This window comes from Bufo gargarizans, chromosome 4 (genome assembly GCF_014858855.1).
Source record: "Bufo gargarizans isolate SCDJY-AF-19 chromosome 4, ASM1485885v1, whole genome shotgun sequence".
Lineage (NCBI taxonomy): Eukaryota > Metazoa > Chordata > Amphibia > Anura > Bufonidae > Bufo > Bufo gargarizans.
The window spans coordinates 194,431,952-194,452,381 of record NC_058083.1 but is presented as its reverse complement, the minus strand read 5'-3'; the positions used below and the strand labels follow the sequence as shown (position 1 = coordinate 194,452,381).

At 43.2% G+C, this 20,430-nt stretch overlaps 1 protein-coding gene across 1 annotated transcript in view; it reads left to right on the top strand.

Moving 5' to 3' along the window:
• Nucleotides 1-281: 281 nt before the first annotated feature.
• The window catches only part of LOC122935311 (alkaline phosphatase, tissue-nonspecific isozyme-like), a 43,590-nt gene continuing 23,441 nt past the window's right edge, over nucleotides 282-20,430 (top strand). Inside the window, exons 1-4 of the mRNA XM_044291077.1 lie at nucleotides 282-341; nucleotides 766-940; nucleotides 8,487-8,659; nucleotides 17,481-17,615. Of these exons, the coding sequence (XP_044147012.1) occupies nucleotides 282-341; nucleotides 766-940; nucleotides 8,487-8,659; nucleotides 17,481-17,615 (543 nt within the window). The remainder of the gene's footprint in view (nucleotides 342-765; nucleotides 941-8,486; nucleotides 8,660-17,480; nucleotides 17,616-20,430) is intronic.

Genomic DNA, 20,430 nt, shown 5'->3' with positions numbered 1-20,430 from the left:
GCACTTTAAAGCAAGTTTACTTTAAAATAAAATGTCACACTGCTTATCGCTACATACCGGTATATCTGTCTATCTATATGTATTTATTTCTATCCATATAATTGTAGTTAATTGTAGTAACAGTTGTACTCTATAAGTGTTGCTCCATTACCCTGAGGTTGCTAAAGGGGTTATCTTCAGGATAGGTCATCATTATAACATCAGTGGGTGTCCAAGTCCTGGCACCCCCACCGATCAGCTGTTTCAGGAAGTCGCTGCCCTCACCGAAGCTCTGGGGAGCGATGCAGGCTCCTGGCATCTTTCCATGGACAGCGCTGTACATCATAGAGTGGCAGTGCTTGGTACTGCACCTCAGCCCCATTGAGTTGAATAGGACTGAGGTGCAACTAGGCCATGTGACCAATGTACAATGGCCTAGGAAAAGGCTGGAGCGCTCAAAGCCTCTTCTAACAGCTGATTGGAGGTGGTCCCGGGTGTCACACCCCCGCAGGTATGATACTGATGACCTATCCGGAGGATGTCATAAATATCTTTTCCTGGATAACCTCTTTAATATTTTGGCAAAGCTCTATTATTGAGCTACATATGGGATACTTGCGTTCCCTAAGGAATTCAGATATCCTGCTTTATGATTTTACCTGGTGATAGTATGCCACAAAACCAATAAAAAATTTATTTAAAACAAAATATGGCTTTTAAATTTCTTCCAGATGAAAAATAGGAGTTGCTGTTTTTTACCTTGCTTACATTATATTTATGCTGCAGGTGTACAATGTAGATGCACAGGTCCCTGACAGTGCGGGAACAGGTACAGCCTATTTGTGTGGTGTAAAAGCCAATTCTGGGACCTTGGGTGTGAGCGCGGCTGCAACATATGAAGTTTGTACAAGTGCCAATGGCAATGAGGTGACATCTATACTTCATCGAGCAAAGGAAGCAGGTAGAAAGCCACCATGGTTGTTTTTTATATTTTCTACCTAGGAAAACAAGCAGATGTTAGAACCACACATACTGTAATTGAGTTGAACAGTCCACAAGTCACATACTGGTTACTAATTTTACACTTTTTTCTTTATGCCAGACTTAAAGGCTATGAACACCCTTAAGTCATTTTTTTATCATTGCATTTTACTCATTTTGGGCTAAAATATATATTTTTCAATTGGTCTTTATAAGAAACTAGCAGAAGGACCCGTCTTCACACGGAAATATTTCATCTATTTCATTTAATGTTGTGTGTAACGTTAAAAGATATCAACAGTATGCACTATAAGGGCTCATGCACACGACCGTATGGGTTTTTCAGTGTTTAGCGGGACGTTTTTAACGGATCAGTTTTTTGTTTCTGTTGTGTTTCCGTTTCCATTCCATTTTTAGGCTCCGTTTTTCCGTATGGCATATACAGTATACAGTAATTACATAGAAAAAATTGGTCTGGGCATAAAATTTTCAATAGATGGTTCCGCAAAAACGGAACGGATACGGAAGACATAGGGGTGCATTTCCGTATGTGTTCCTTTTTTTTTGCGGACCCATTGACTTGAATAGAGCCACGGAAAGTGATTTGCGGGGAATAATAGGACATGTTCTATCTTTTCATGGTACGGAAATACGGAAACGGAATGCATACGGAGACACTTCAGTTTTTTTTTGCTGAACCATTGAAATGAATGGTTCAGTATATGTACCGCATACTGAACTAAAAAAAACGACCAGTATACTGAACGCAAAATACTGTCGTGTGCATGAGCCCTAAGGGTCCATTCACACGTCCGCTAAATGGGTCCGCATCCGTTCTGCAATTTTGCGGAACAGTTGTGGACCTATTCACTTTCAATGGGGCCAGAATGTGTTGTCCGCATCTGCATTTGCGGATCCGCACTTCAGGATCCGCACTTCCGTTCCGCAAAAAAATAGAACAGGTCCTATTCTTGTCCGCAATTGCAGACAAGAAAAGGCATTTTCTATGAGAGTCCTGGCAATGTGCGGTCCGCTAAATGTTAGCGGACATACACACATACATACACTCAACTTTTTATATTAGATGTTGAACAGGATTTTGTTCTACAGCTTTCACTTTCAGCGTTTCTGCAGGTCATTTCTTTTTGCTTTACAGTGAATCTGTCAGGAGATTGTTCTGACAGTTGGATCTGTAAGGGTGCCTACACACGAGGAAGATTTTGTGGAAGAAAATTCAGCAACTGAAAATCAGTCCCATTCACCTTAATGGAGCTTGCAGAAATCCATACGCTTGCTGCCTAATTCAAATGAATGGAACTGATTTTCAGTCACAGAAATTTGTGCCACAAAATCTACCTCGTGTGAAGGCACCCTATCCTTATCTAGGCACGTAGCTAGAGCTGACTGGGCCCCACAGCAAATTTTTTTGCAGGGCCCCTCCCCAACTTAATAGACGCACTCATACATGCACTAACCACATACATGGATGCACTCATACATGCACTAACCACATACATGGATGCACTCATACAGGCACTCACCACATACATGGATGCACTCATACAGGCACTGACCACATACATAAAGGCACACATACAGGCACTCACCACATACATGAAAGCACTCATACAGGCACTCACCACATACATGGACACACTCATACAGGCACTCACCACATACATGGACGCACTCATACAGGCACTCACCACATACATGGACACACTCATACACGCACTCACCACATACATGGAGGCTCACATACAGGCACTCACCACATACATGGACGCACACATACAGGCACTCACCACATACATGGATGCACTCATACACGCACTCACCACATACATGGATGCACTCATACACGCACTCACCACATACATGGAGGCACACATACAGGCACTCACCACATACATGGACACACTCATACACACACTGACCACATACATGGAGGCACACATACAGGAACTCACCACATACATGGACGCACACATACATGCACTCACCACATACATGGACGCACTCATACACGCACTCACCACATACAGGCACTCACCACATACATGGACGCACTCATACAGGCACTCACCACATACAGTACAGACCAAAAGTTTGGACACACCTTCTCATTCAACTAGTTTTCTTTATTTTCATGTCTATGAAAATTGTAGATTCACACTGAAGGCATCAAAACTATGAATTAACACATGTGGAATTATATACATAAAACAACTGAAAATATGTCATATTCTGGGTTCTTCAAAGTAGCCACCTTTTGCTTTGATTACTGCTTTGCACACTCTTGGCATTCTCTTGATGAGCTTCAAGAGGTAGTCACCTGAAATGGTCTTCTAAAAGTCTTGAAGGAGTTCCCAGAGATGCTTAGCACTTATTGGCCCTTTTGCCTTCACTCTGCGGTCCAGCTCACCCCAAACCATCTCGATTGGGTTCAGGTCCCGTGACTGTGGAGGCCAGGTCATCTGGCACAGCACCCCATCACTCTCCTTCATGGTCAAATACCCCTTACACAGCCTGGAGATGTGTTTGGGGTCATTGTCCTGTTCAAAAATAAATGATGGTCCAACTAAACGCAAACCGGATGGAATAGCATGCCGCTGTAAGATGCTGTGGTAGCCATGCTGGTTCAGTATGCCTTCAATTTTGAATAAATCCCCAACAGTGTCACCAGCAAAGCACCCCCACACCATCACACCTCCTCCTCCATGCTTCACGGTGGGAACCAGGCATGTAGAGTCCATCCGTTCACCTTTTCTGCGTCGCACAAAGACACGGTGGTTGGAACCAAAGATCTCAAATTTGGACTCACCAAAGCACAGATTTCCACTGGTCTAATGTCCATTCCTTGTGTTCTTTAGCCCAAACAAGTCTCTTCTGCTTGTTGCCTGTCCTTAGCAGTGGTTTCCTAGCAGATATTCTACCATGAAGGCCTGATTCACACAGTCTCCTCTTAACAGTTGTTCTAGAGATGTGTCTGCTGCTAGAACTCTGTGTGGCATTGACCTGGTCTCTAATCTGAGCTGCTGTTAACCTGAGATTTCTGAGGCTGGTGACTCGGATGAACTTATCCTCCACAGCAGAGGTGACTCTTGGTCTTCCTTTCCTGGGGCGGTCCGCATGTGAGCCAGTTTCTTTGTAGCGCTTGATGGTTTTTGTGACTGCACTTGGGGACACTTTCAAAGTTTTCCCAATTTTTCGGACTGACCTTCATTTCTTAAAGTAATGATAGCCACTCATTTTTCTTTACTAAACTGCTTTTTTCTTGCCATAATACAAATTCTAACAGTCTATTCAGTATGACTATCAGCTGTGTATCCACCTGACTTCTCCACAATGCAACTGATGGTCCCAACCCCATTTATAAGGCAAGAAATCCCACTTATTAAACCTGACAGGGCACACCTGTGAAGTGAAAACCATTTCAGGTGACTACCTCTTGAAATTCATCAAGAGAATGCCAAGAGTGTGCAAATCAGTAATCAGAGCAAAAGGTGGCTACTTTGAAGAAACTAGAATATGACATATTTTCAGTTGTTTCACACTTTTTTGTTATGTATATAATTCCACATGTGTTAATTCATAGTTTTGATGCCTTCAGTGTGAATCTACAATTTTCATAGTCATGAAAATAAATAAAACTTTTTGAATGAGAAGGTGTATCCAAACTTTTGGTCTGTACTGTACATGGAGGCACACATACAGGCACTCAGCACATACATGGACGCACTCATACACGCACTGACCACAAACATGGAGGCACACATACAGGCAGTCACCACATACATAGACACACACATACAGGCACTCACCACATACATGGACACACTCATACAGGCGCTCACCACATACATGGACGCACTAATACAGGCACTCACCACATACAGTACAGACCAAAAGTTTGGACACACCTTCTCATTCAAAGAGTTTTCTTTATTTTCATGACTATGAAAATTGTAGATTCACACTGAAGGCATCAAAACTATGAATTAACACATTTGGAATTATATACCTAACAAAAAAGTGTGAAACAACTGAAAATATGTCATATTCTAGGTTCTTCAAAGTAGTCACCTTTTGCTTTGATTACTGCTTTGCACACTTTTGGCATTCTCTTGATGAGCTTCAAGAGGTAGTCACCTAAAATGGTTTTCACTTCACAAGTGTGCCCTGTCAGGTTTAATAAGTGGGATTTCTTGCCTTATAAATGGGGTTGGGACTATCAGTTGCGTTGTGGAGAAGTCAGGTGGATACACAGCTGATAGTCCTACTGAATACACTGTTCGAATTTGTATTATGGCAAGAAAAAAGCAGCTAAGTAAAGAAAAACGAGTGGCCATCATTACTTTAAGAAATGAAGTTCAGTCAGTTCGAAAAATTGGGAAAACTTTGAAAGTGTCCCCAAGTGCAGTCACAAAATCCATCAAGCGCTACAAAGAAACTGGCTCACATGCGGACCGCCCCAGGAAAGGAGGACCAAGAGTCACCTCTGCTGCGGAGGATAAGTTCATCCGAGTCACCAGCTTCACAAATCGCAGGTTAACAGCAGCTCAGATTAGAGACCAGGTCAATGCCACACAGAGTTCTAGCAGCAGACACATCTCTAGAACAACTGTTAAGAGGAGACTGTGTGAATCAGGCCTTCATGGTAGAATATCTCCTAGGAAACCACTGCTAAGGACAGGCAACAAGCAGAAGAGACTTGTTTGGGCTAAAGAACACAAGGAATGGACATTAGACCAGTGGAAATCTGTGCATTGGTCTGATGAGTCCAAATTTGAGATCTTTGGTTCCAACCACCGTGTCTTTGTGCGACGCAGAAAAGGTGAACGGATGGACTCTACATGCCTGGTTCCCACTGTGAAGCATGGAGGAGGAGGTGTGATGTTGTGGGGGTGCTTTGCTGGTGACACTGTTGGGGATTTATTCAAAATTAAGGGCATACTGAACCAGCATGGCTAACACAGCATCTTGCAGCGGCATGCTTTTCCATCCGGTTTGCGTTTAGTTGGACCATCATTTATTTTTCAACAGGACAATGACCCCCAAACACACCTCCAGGCTGTGTAAGGGCTATTTGAGCATGAAGGAGAGTGATGGGGTGCTGCGCCAGATGACCTGGCCTACACAGTCACCGGACCTGAACCCAATCGAGATGGTTTGGGGTGAGCTGGACCACAGAGTGAAGGCAAAAGGGCCAACAAGTGCTAAGCTTCTCTGGGAACTCCTTCAAGACTGTTGGAAGACCATTTCAGGTGACTACCTCTTGAAGTTCATCAAGAGAATGCCAAGAGTGTGCAAAGCAGTAATCAAAGCAAAAGGTGGCTACTTTGAAGAACCTAGAATATGACATAGTTTCAGTTGTTTCACACTTTTTTGCTATGTATATAATTCCACATGTGTTAATTCATAGTTTTGATGCCCTCAGTGTGAATCTACAATTTTCATAGTTATGAAAATAAAGAAAACTCTTTGAATGAGAAGGTGTGTCCAAACTTTTGGTCTGTACTGTACATGGACGCACTCATACAGGCACTCACCACATACATGGACGCACTCATACAGGCACTCGCCACATACATGGACGCACACATACAGGCACTCACCACATACATGGATGCACACATACAGGCACTCACCACATACATGGACGCACACATACAGGCACTCACCAAATACATGGACGCACACATACAGGCACTCACAACATACATGGACGCACACATACAGGCACTCACCACATACATGGACGCACTCATACAGGCACTCACCACATACATGGACGCACATATACAGGCACTCACCACATTCATGGATGCAGTCATACAGGCACTCACCACATACATGGACGCACACATACAGGCACTCACCACATACATGGATGCATATATACAGGCACTCACCACATACATGGACGCACTCATACAGGCACTCACCACATACATGGACGCACATATACAGGCACTCACCACATACATGGACGCACTCATACAGGCACTCACCACATACATGGAGGCACACATACAGGCACTCACCACATACATTGACGCACTTATACACGCACTCGTCACATACATGGACGCACTCATACAGGCACTCACCACATACATGGAGGCACATATACTGGCACTCACCACATACATGGACGCACTCATACAGGCACTCACCACATACATTGACGCACTTATACACGCACTCGTCACATACATGGACGCACTCATACAGGCACTCACCACATACATGGACGCACACATACAGGCACTCACCACATACATTGACGCACTTATACACGCACTCGTCACATACATGGACGCACTCATACAGGCACTCACCACATACATGGACGCACACATACAGGCACTCACCACATACATGGACGCACACATACACGCACTCACCACATACATGGACGCACTCATACAGGCACTTACCAGATACATGGGCGAGCATGAGCCCCCTTACCTTCTGAGGCGGCTCATGCATTAGGAGTTTAGGGAGATCTTCAGGGTCGCGTTAGGAGGTGTCCTGCTGCCTGTTTCCTGCTTTCCTGCGTTGCAGCGAATGCCGTGACACCAGCGCTGCTGCTGTAAGTGGCATCTGCCTCTTTAAAGTGCAGCAGTTGTGAGTAGGGGCAGCCCTAGATCTAATGAAAACATTCAGTACTGCTCTGGGGCCCCTTCTGAGCTCGGGCCTCGAAGCAGTCACTTCCCCTGCTTCCCTGATAGCTACGCCACTGCCCTTATCTCTGAAATCCTGACAGCTCAAAACACTTATTATAGCTATATTCTTATCAAACTGATAAGGGCTACAAATCCAACCATCACAGCTGCTCCCTCATGAATTCACTGTAAGGCCCCATTTACTCAACCGTATTTGTGGTCCAATCCGCAATTTTTGTGGATCAGATGAGGACTCATTCATTATAATGTGGTTGCAAAAAATGCAGACAGCACATCATGTGCTTTCTGCATCCATATGTCCGTTCCGTGGCATCTGCAAAAAAGATAGAACATGTACTATTCTTGTCCGTTTTGCGGACAAGAATAGACATTGTTACATTGGGTCTGCAAGAAAAAGCATATACAACCCTGACATATATTTTTGTTGATCTGTGTTTTGCGGTCATGTGAATGCACACTTATGCAGAAAGAAATGGCCAACAGAAACACTGAAAGTGAAGGCAGCAGAGCTGTGGAAAGTTCTTAGTAAAGACCAATTGAAAGATTTTTTTAGGCCAAAAATGAGCAAAATGCAATGATTTAAATTTTTTTTTCCAAAGGTGTCAATAGTCTTTAAGAATTTACATTCCAGCAAGTTGTCTAGTCTGCCTAATTTTGTTAGTGTTTGCACAGACTTTAGTTAAACATACACCTTTAAATGGGCCTAGGAAACAAATGAGCAAGCTAGAGGTTTTATACATTGTGTAGCTTTATGTACAGTACCTGTTATTTTAGCCTCTTTGCACATTTAAAGAAATTCTACCATTGGATTGACCTTATTTTTCTTTACTGCAGGTAAATCTGTAGGTATTGTAACGACAACCCGCGTCCAACATGCCTCTCCAGCGGCTGCCTATGCACATAGTGCCAGTCGGAATTGGTACTCTGACAATGAGATGACCACAACCATGATTAGCAATGGCTGCAAGGACATCGCATACCAGCTGGTGCACAATACCGATATTAATGTAATTATAGAGACAATGGGGGAATTTTATCAGGCTCTGTGCTGCAAAATTCTGTCACCTGAGGGAAATTTTCTGGACTTTTTGTATTTTCACACCACTTACAGCCACTTTCAGATGAGCGTATTGAAATCCGTCGGTATTCTGGCTCAGGATCCTGGTGATATACCATCAGTATTGTCATCAGGACTGCTTCAGGATATTATCAGGATTTGATTCGCACTGGGTGAGAGACAACAATAACAACAGAAATACCTCCACTATATCAAATCATATACTAATGAATGATAAAAGGGTGGGTCTTACCCCGTCTTAGCAAGATCCGCAACCCGTAGAGGAAGGTCCTGGCAGTTGGTAATACCTGGAACCTGTGTGACCAGGGTGCTTGTGTCGTTGTTGGCACTACATCCGCTCCTAATACACCCTATTATGGCTTTCCTACCTTCCTAGGGGTAAGGGGCTGTTCTTGTAGCCTGCCTAGCACACATGGAGCAGCCGCCCCGACAGGGGCGACCCCACACCGAACCTTTCCCTCAGTATGGGTCTAGTGTTCTAAATAGCCCTAATTACAACGCCCTACATGCCATGTTTCTGTCTTACTTTCCAGACATCATCAGGGGACTTCGCACATGTATTCAGGGGCAACTAAAAATAAAAATCACAAACATACACTAAGTACAGGTCACATATATTTCTGAGTGCCGCATATAAAGTAGCTTATCAACAGACTCAGATTACTTACTAGAGATCAAGGTGGTTTTAGCCTCGTATCTTCCCTCAGGATAGTAGGTAGTTCTTATCCTTGCTGTAACATGGGAAGCGTCCAATGTCAGCCAGTGTCTCACCACAAATGGCAGTGATTTGGGTGAGCACTCAATAGTTGTTAGCGACCTCCTTATATACCCCACCTCCCAGTGAGTGTACGCCCCCCATGATTACTTGCCTCACCTGTCCTTATCCATCAGGGTGCATGTTACTGCATGTGGAACGCACGCCGCTCGCGTGCGTTCCACCGGACCGGAAGCTGGAATCACATGGTGCGGGCTAACCGGAAGTGAGGTCAGGACCTGCGTCTGAGCGTTGCTAGTTGCATAGCAACCTCTAGGCTCATACCCGCACGGCCCAATCGCCAAGCAAATGATGACTTGCCTGCTCTTTATGTATGCACAATCGCATTCAGGATTTAAGTTGGCAGGACAGCCGAGCCCACGCCACGATACTCAAGATACCAGCTGTCAGCTGGACCATGGAAACAGATATATTTACTGGAATGCATAATGTGACATTTACATTCCATCCAATTAACCCAATTATTATACTAGCCAAATCGACCATCAAATCCCACACGCTCATCATTTGAGATGAGAACATGTGAGTTTCAAGGAAGACTTAGCCAGACTACTACACCCCTCCTAGTCCTCCTTTTACTGCGAATTATTCCAAGTGGACTATGCTCATAAAAAGCAGCAGTAATTCTGTTGTTCGTTTAGACCGAATGGATGGACCGTTTTGAGATAAAAGATCCATTTCGCCTCACATTGAAGGATCCTCTTGTCAAAATCGCCCCGTCTCATTCCTGGCTTAATTTGTTCTATCCCCATAAAGGAAAGGCAATCCAGCCTACCATCATGTTCGGTGTTCACATGTCGTGCCACCGATGTGTCTCTGCCGTTCCTTATGTCGCTCAAATGCTCTCCTATCCTTCTCCTCAATTCCCTACCTGTCTTACCGACATATTCTTTTCCACATTCACATGTGATTTTGTAGACTAATCCCATGCTTCTACAGTTAATGATGTCCTTAACTGTGTAAATTTTGCCGGTATTGTTGCTCCTAAATGACTTTGCCTTGGTCATAAAGGGGCACGCCACACATCTTCCGCATTTAAAGTTGCCACTAATGCCTCTCTCAAGCCATGTTTGTTTATGGGGCACTGGTGTATAGTGGCTATGCACCATCATATCACGGATGCTTCTGCCACGTCTATACGTGATGCTGGGGTGCCCCTTTACGACCCTACAAATGTCAGGATCCATCTGAAGCACATGCCAATGTTTAGATATGATATCTCTGATTGCAGAGGAGCAACCATTGTATGTGCTAATGAGACGGATCTCTCTATTTTCACTGGAGCTAATGTACATAGGGGTATCTGCTCGCGGAGCCACTAGAGACACTGTCCTTATTCAGGGCCATCTGGTACGCTGGCGTAAGTACACCTGATGGATATCCACGGTCTAAAAATCGAGTTTTCAAATCATCAGCTTGTTTGATGAACTCAGAGCGCCTGGAGCAATTCCTCCTCAATCGCAGGTATTGGCCTCTCGGTATTCCCTTCCTGAGGGGATACGGATGGCTGCTTTCCCATCTCAGGAGGGAATTTGTAGAGGTCGGCTTTCGATATATGGATGTCTCCAGGTACCCCATATGATTTATACTCACGCTGATGTCTAGAAAGGGGAGTTTCGATGGATCACATTCCGAAGTGAAATGGAGGCCTATCTCGTTTTGGTTTAGTTATTGAACCCAAGCCGAGAAAGTCTCCATGCTCCCCTTCCAGATGACGAACACGTCATCTATAAAGCGCGCCCACTTTTGAACGCACTGTAACTCGATTGTAGACTCATCCCTGAATACTATTGTGTTTTCCCACCAGCCCAGGAACAGATTTGCGTACGGTGGGGCGCAGGGACTCCCCATCGCAGTGCCCCTGAGCTGGTGGAAAAAACGCCCATTGAATAGAAAATAATTTCTCTTCAATAAGAACTCCAACAGTTCTAGTACAAAGGCACTGTGTGCCTGAAAGTGTCTCCCCCTCGAAGACAGAAAGTATGATACTGCATACAGGCCCCATTTGTGTGGGATAGATGAGTATAGTGCTTCCACATCTACACTCCCCAATATGCAGCCCTCATCCAGATGGATACCCTCTATCTGTCTAAGGAGGTCCCCGGTGTCTTTTACATGAGATGATAGGGAAAGGACAAAAGGTGCCAGGATCTTATCTATGTACACTTCCAAATTTTGTCTCAGGCTATCTATGCCCGATACAATCGGGCGCCCTTTCAAGGGCTCATAGCCTTTGTGTACTTTAGGGAAGCTATAGAAAGTGGCGATTTGGGGATACTCGGGGTACAAAAAGTCCAGTTCCTCCTGACTAATTAGTTTGGCAAGTTTTGCCCTATCTAGTATACTTTTTTAACTTTTTTTGTAAACGGGGGTCGGGTCACTCTGTAGGATTTCATAGCAATCCCGTGGGGCTAATAGGTTCTCACACATCGCTTCATAGTTCTTTGTACTCAGGATGACTGTGTTCCCATCTTTGTCCGATAGCTTAATAACAATACTTTTGTTCTTGGACAAATCATCCAGTGCACACAGTTCATCCTGAGTACAATTTTGAGGTGCTGAATACAAGTGGGTAGTCTCCAGGTCATTACTGACCAATTTAAGGAATACGTCCACGCAATTTGTCTCGCCTATGGGGGGTACCCTCTTATTCTTATTTTTAAAGGATGTAAAGGGTTCCTCACCCAGAGCCGGTTCATTAGCCACTGTCAGGCTTTCTAACAGTTTCACATCAGATATCATGTCTCTAGGGACACCCATCTCTGCGCTTTGTTTTTCCTCAATGTTGCAGAAGTACTTATACCAACGCAATTTACGCGCAAAGAGATTCAAATCGACAACAGTTTTAAAGGGATTGTATTTGGGTGTTGGGACAAAGGAGAGACCCTTCTCAAGGTATGGGTGTGGTCTGACAGGTTGATTATTTTGGGGCCGGCACTGTTGCTGCTCCCTGAGGTTGTTGTGGTGCTCGATTTCGTATTTGTCTACGCATCAATCTTACTCCTGCGACTCGTTGCTGAAATGCTTCCTTGATGAGCAAATGGGAGTCTGAGGCTACCAGTAGCTCATTAAGGTTTATGAGACCATTAATCGAACAGGAACGACAGACCCTGGCAGGACTTGATATTAAATTACGAGATCAGATAGCGATCACACAGTCTTTTGCACAAGAAACGGATTTTGGGACAAAGGAGAAAAAACTTCAGACCTCTTTAGATAAGTTTTAATATCATCTTAAGGAGCGTAAACATAAACAGTTTACACAGGATTTAGCTGATTTCAAAGAAAACAAAGTATATGTGCAAATAACTGAAAGAAGGAGAATAATTGAAAGAGACTTTGACATCTCATCAACTGAGACAGATTTGTCAGGATCAGAGAAAGAACAATATACAGGAAACCGGAAAAACCTAACCAAAGGCAGAGGGCGTGGTAGGAAAAACAACCGGGGGGATATTATAATAAGGCTGGACAAGGTTTTTTAGACCAGAGCTCGACATACCCCCTACGAAATCGAGCACCACAACATCCTCAGGGAGCAGCAACAGTGCCGGCCCCAAAATAATCAACCTGTCAGACCACACCCTTACAAATACAGAAACTACAATCCCTTTAAAACTGTTGTCGATTTGAATCTCTTTGCGCGTAAATTGCGTTGGTATAAGTACTTCTGCAACATTGAGGAAAAACAAAGAGCAGAGATGGGTGTCCCTAGAGACATGATATCTGATGTGAAACTGCTAGAAAGCTTGACAGCAGCTAATGAACCGGCTCTGGGTGAGGGACCCTTTACATCCTTTAAAAATAAGAGTAAGAGGGTACCCCCCATAGGCGAGACGAATTGCGTGGACGTATTCCTTAAATTGGTCAGTAATGACCTGGAGACTACCCACTTGCATTCAGCACCTCAAAATTGTACTCAGGATGAACTGTGTGCACTGGATGATTTGTCCAAGAACAAAAGTATTGTTATTAAGCCATCGGACAAAGGTGGGAACACAGTCATCCTGAGTACAAAGAACTATGAAGCGATGTGTGAGAACCTATTAGCCCCACGGGATTGCTATGAAATCCTACAGAGTGACCCGACCCCCGTTTACAAAAAATAGTTAAAAAGTATACTAGATAGGGCAAAACTTGCCAAACTAATTAGTCAGGAGGAACTGGACTTTTTGTACCCCGAGTATCCCCAAATCGCCACTTTCTATAGCCTCCCTAAAGTACACAAAGGCTATGAGCCCTTGAAAGGGCGCCCGATTGTATCGGGCATAGATAGCCTGAGCCAAAATTTGGGAGTGTACATAGATAAGATCCTGGCACCTTTTGTCCTTTCCCTATCATCTCATGTAAAAGACACCGGGGACCTCCCTAGACAGATAGAGGGTATCCATCTGGATGAGGGCTGCATATTGGGGAGTGTAGATGTGGAAGCACTATACTCATCTATCCCACACAAATGGGGCCTGTATGCAGTATCATACTTTCTGTCTTCGAGGGGGAGACACTTTCAGGCACACAGTGCCTTTGTACTAGAACTGTTGGAGTTCTCATTGAAGAGAAATGATTTTCTATTCAATGGGCGTTTTTTCCACCAGCTCAGGGGCACTGCGATGGGGAGTCCCTGCGCCCCACCGTACGCAAATCTGTTCCTGGGCTGGTGGGAAAACACAATAGTATTCAGGGATGAGTCTACAATCGAGTTACAGTGCGTTCAAAAGTGGGCGCGCTTTATAGATGACGTGTTTGTCATCTGGAAGGGGAGCATGGAGACTTTCTCGGCTTGGGTTCAACAACTAAACCAAAATGAGATAGGCCTCCATTTCACTTCGGAATGTGATCCATCGAAACTCCCCTTTCTAGACATCAGCGTGAGTATAAATCATATGGGGTACCTGGAGACATCCATACATCGAAAGCCGACCTCTACAAATTCCTTCCTGAGATGGGAAAGCAGCCATCCGTATCCCCTCAGGAAGGGAATACCGAGAGGCCAATACCTGCGATTGAGGAGGAATTGCTCCAGGCGCTCTGAGTTCATCAAACAAGCTGATGATTTGAAAACTCGATTTTTAGACCGTGGATATCCATCAGGTGTACTTACGCCAGCGTACCAGATGGCCCTGAATAAGGACAGAGTGTCTCTACTGGCTCCGCGAGCAGATACCCCTATGTACATTAGCTCCAGTGAAAATAGAGAGATCCGTCTCATTAGCACATACAATGGTTGCTCCTCTGCAATCAGAGATATCATATCTAAACATTGGCATGTGCTTCAGATGGATCCTGACATTTGTAGGGTCGTAAAGGGGCACCCCAGCATCACGTATAGACGTGGCAGAAGCATCCGTGATATGATGGTGCATAGCCACTATACACCAGTGCCCCATAAACAAACATGGCTTGAGAGAGGCATTAGTGGCAACTTTAAATGCGGAAGATGTGTGGCGTGCCCCTTTATGACCAAGGCAAAGTCATTTAGGAGCAACAATACCGGCAAAATTTACACAGTTAAGGACATCATTAACTGTAGAAGCATGGGATTAGTCTACAAAATCACATGTGAATGTGGAAAAGAATATGTCGGTAAGACAGGTAGGGAATTGAGGAGAAGGATAGGAGAGCATTTGAGCGACATAAGGAACGGCAGAGACACATCGGGGGCACGACATGTGAACACCGAACATGGTGGTAGGCTGGATTGCCTTTCCTTTATGGGGATAGAACAAATTAAGCCAGGAATGAGACGGGGCGATTTTGACAAGAGGATCCTTCAATGTGAGGCGAAATGGATCTTTTATCTCAAAACGGTCCATCCATTCGGTCTAAACGAACAACAGAATTACTGCTGCTTTTTATGAGCATAGTCCACTTGGAATAATTCGCAGTAAAAGGAGGACTAGGAGGGGTGTAGTAGTCTGGCTAAGTCTCCCTTGAAACTCACATGTTCTCATCTCAAATGATAAGCGTGTGGGATTTGATGGTCGATTTGGCTAGTATAATGATTGGGTTAATTGGATGGAATGTAAATGTCACATTATGCATTCCAGTAAATATATCTGTTTCCATGGTCCAGCTGACAGCTGGTATCTTGAGTATTGTGGCGTGGGCTCGGCTGTCCTGCCAACTTAAATCCTGAATGCGATTGTGCATACATAAAGAGCAGGCAAGTCATCATTTGCTTGGCGATTGGGCCGTGCGGGTATGAGCCTAGAGGTTGCTATGCAACTAGCAACGCTCAGACGCAGGTCCTGACCTCACTTCCGGTTAGCCCGCACCATGTGATTCCAGCTTCCGGTCGCGAGCGGCGTGCGTTCCACATGCAGTAACATGCACCCTGATGGATAAGGACAGGTGAGGCAAGTAATCATGGGGGGCGTACACTCACTGGGAGGTGGGGTATATAAGGAGGTCGCTAACAACTATTGAGTGCTCACCCAAATCACTGCCATTTGTGGTGAGACACTGGCTGACATTGGACGCTTCCCATGTTACAGCAAGGATAAGAACTACCTACTACCCTGAGGGAAGATACGAGGCTAAAACCACCTTGATCTCTAGTAAGTAATCTGAGTCTGTTGATAAGCTACTTTATATGCGGCACTCAGAAATATATGTGACCTGTACTTAGTGTATGTTTGTGATTTTTATTTTTAGTTGCCCCTGAATACATGTGCAAAGTCCCCTGATGATGTCTGGAAAGTAAGACAGAAACATGGCATGTAGGGCATTGTAATTAGGGCTATTTAGAACACTAGACCCATACTGAGGGAAAGGTTCGGTGTGGGGTCGCCCCTGTCGGGGCGGCTGCTCCATGTGTGCTAGGCAGGCTACAAGAACAGCCCCTTACCCCTAGGAAGGTAGGAAAGCCATAATAGGGTGTATTAGGAGCGGATGTAGTGCCAACAACGACACAAGCACCCTGGTCACACAGGTTCCAGGTATTACCAACTGCCAGGACCTTCCTCTACGGGTTGCGGATCTTGCTAAGACGGGGTAAGACCCACCCTTTTATCATTCATTAGTATATGATTTGATATAGTGGAGGTATTTCTGTTGTTATTGTTGTCTCTCACCCAGTGCGAATCATTATTTTAAACGACTTAGTAAATGCTACGTTTTATGAATCCCAGTTTACAAAACGTAATCTGTTATATTTGGGTGTAACCTGATACCACTACACATATATCCGGTGTGGTGGTATAACTAATATTATTATTATCAGGATTTACCTGCGTATTTCTTCCTTCCTTCATTATTTATGTACTGCACAACAAATCCACACAAAACTCCGACACGCTGCAGATTTCTAATACTGAGGGGAATTATACGCCCATGTGAATAGCTCTATTCATTAACATTAGCAGCGGATTCTGGTACATTCAATCTGGAGTTTTGGCTTTGTTTGCACCAGAAAAATGGCATAAATGAAGAAGAATTTGTTGCTGCTGCTGGCTACGCCCCCTTCCTTCTCTTGCCATGCCCCCTTTAGGAAAAGTGGTGAAGGCGGCGTAAAAACTGGGAGATGCAACAATTTTTTTTTTAAAGTCTCAGTTAAAAAGTTGCAAACAGATAGTTTAAGACTTCTTAGCCCCACTTTTCAGTGGCAAGGGGGATGATAAATCTCCTCCAACGTGTGCTGCTGGATAATGTGGCACAAAGTACGCCAACGCAGACTCAAGGAAAACTACCTTCAATTATTACTCCTCTGATACAGTCTCTCCAATGGGTGTGACCAATTGAAGCTCACTGTAGTACACAGGTACCTGTACTTTTCTGAATGGGACCTGCCATAGTTTTCCTCAATTCTTGACCCTGTACACATGTATAAACACATTATAGCGCTTCTCTTTTGGGATCACATAATGCCCTATAAAATACAGTATATCTTCAATATTTCCACAACAATGAAAATAACATTTTATTCATAATCATGTGCTTGAATGCTATTTCTTGGTCTCTCACATGTTCCCTGCAGGTAATTCTTGGTGGAGGAAGAGCCTATATGAGTCCCAAAGGCAACCCAGACCCAGAATACCCAACCAATTCATTAAATGCAGGCAGTCGAAAAGATAATCTTACCCTAACAAAAATATGGCAAGATCAGCGAAAGGTAATGTGCAACTCTGAACAGTAAGATTAAATCGGATAATCAAAAATAATGGGAAGCTCACAGAAGTAGAGCACGGCCCGCTACCATCCAATAGCTAGTAAAACTCAATATATATATAAACTAGTGGTCGGCTCATAAGGAGTCAGGATATCTCATTTATTCTATCACTCAAAACAGCAACAATCAAAAATAACAATCGAACAGTAATATTAAAAAGGCGCCTAAAGACAGTTAAAAAATGAAAACATCCATCAATGACATTTAGTCACGGTCCCTCATATAGTCTGAGTTGCGAGGCTCATGCAACTTATCTATTTTATAGTATAGCTGCGATTGTACAAAGCTGATATAGATAGTTCCAAAGTAGTTTATATTTAGAAGGAAGTGTAAAGGAATAGCTCACTCTTATGCAAGTACGGACCAGGTGCTCTAGGCCAGAAAAACTGTATCACCCATACAGACCAGTATTAGAAAATAAATAAATAAATAGGACTGGCACTCTGTATGTGTGGTAATATGGAATAAATACAATAAATATATGCAATAAAAGGTGATCACAATTTAATTCAAAAACAAAATACAATAAAATACACAATATAATAAAAGCATAAATGAATGCTAAAAATTGATGAATAGCAGCACTGGTATATAATAGTTCCTTTGTTATTTCATGATATAAAGTTCGTATCTTGTAATTGACCAGACTCAGTTGGGTAAAATAATTATCCTTTTGGTCACAGAGTTATATAAAGTGCATCAGAGAGTATATAAGCTTAATGACTGATAGTTATGCAACTTGTGCAAAAGTTCAACACAGATATGTTGTCTCCTAAATCGCGATGGGTTACAGTCACTGTAATCAAGTACTCCAAGGTAAGAGAATTATGTCGGATCTTACCCTAAGCCGACTGGAGTGAACGACAAAAACACTTACGTGTATGGTGCGAATGGTCCCGCGTTTGAAAGTGGACACCGGAGCAATACGGTCTATGGCGTGCTGCTGGCTTGACCATCTGTATCGCAGAATATGCTGCGTCTCACGTGATCCGTGACGTACCTCCGGTCCAAGGCTCTGATGGGGTATCGCGAGACCTGATACGCAGCAGTCAAATTAACAGGAGCTATGTTCGGCAGATCCTGAATGGAGTTTTTTTCACTGGAGCGCTCCAGTTATTACGATGAATTAATCGCAGATTCTTTACTCATCTGTGTATATGAAGAAGGCCTTAATTGCAATGGGAGTATATCAGCTGGTTACGCCAGACGCGTTTCGGGGACCTCTTCCCCTTCCTCAGTGGCAGCTGATCTCCCAAAGTTTGGAATGACTTTATATAGACCGCATAGAGAGACCCAAAAAGCGGTTTGGATTCCCAATTCCAGTTTTTTGTTCATTGTTCTGTTTGTCATAGTTGCTGCTATGTGCGGTTTTAATGCAGTATTTTACAATATTCTTTGATTGGAACTTAATTAGATGCTTATTGGTGAAACACACTGAATAAATATAATATAGATGCTGCAATAATTATTTTAAATAACAACCATAAAAATGTATATATGGACAAAATAAAAGACTGATCAATTCAGATTATTACATTTGATATATAAATAAAAACATATGACATGTATACTAAATAAAATCTATAAGTATATATAAATAATTAAAATAGTATGAATAAAAACATATAATGGTGATAGAATCAACTAAGACATCAAGCAATATGTATCACCATTATATGTTTTTATTCATACTATTTTAATTATTTATATATACTTATAGATTTTATTTAGTATACATGTCATATGTTTTTATTTATATATCAAATGTAATAATCTGAATTGATCAGTCTTTTATTTTGTCCATATATACATTTTTATGGTTGTTATTTAAAATAATTATTGCAGCATCTATATTATATTTATTCAGTGTGTTTCACCAATAAGCATCTAATTAAGTTCCAATCAAAGAATATTGTAAAATACTGCATTAAAACCGCACATAGCAGCAACTATGACAAACAGAACAATGAACAAAAAACTGGAATTGGGAATCCAAACCGCTTTTTGGGTCTCTCTATGCGGTCTATATAAAGTCATTCCAAACTTTGGGAGATCAGCTGCCACTGAGGAAGGGGAAGAGGTCCCCGAAACGCGTCTGGCGTAACCAGCTGATATACTCCCATTGCAATTAAGGCCTTCTTCATATACACAGATGAGTAAAGAATCTGCGATTAATTCATCGTAATAACTGGAGCGCTCCAGTGAAAAAAACTCCATTCAGGATCTGCCGAACATAGCTCCTGTTAATTTGACTGCTGCGTATCAGGTCTCGCGATACCCCATCAGAGCCTTGGACCGGAGGTACGTCACGGATCACGTGAGACGCAGCATATTCTGCGATACAGATGGTCAAGCCAGCAGCACGCCATAGACCGTATTGCTCCGGTGTCCACTTTCAAACGCGGGACCATTCGCACCATACACGTAAGTGTTTTTGTCGTTCACTCCAGTCGGCTTAGGGTAAGATCCGACATAATTCTCTTACCTTGGAGTACTTGATTACAGTGACTGTAACCCATCACGATTTAGGAGACAACATATCTGTGTTGAACTTTTGCACAAGTTGCATAACTATCAGTCATTAAGCTTATATACTCTCTGATGCACTTTATATAACTCTGTGACCAAAAGGATAATTATTTTACCCAACTGAGTCTGGTCAATTACAAGATACGAACTTTATATCATGAAATAACAAAGGAACTATTATATACCAGTGCTGCTATTCATCAATTTTTAGCATTCATTTATGCTTTTA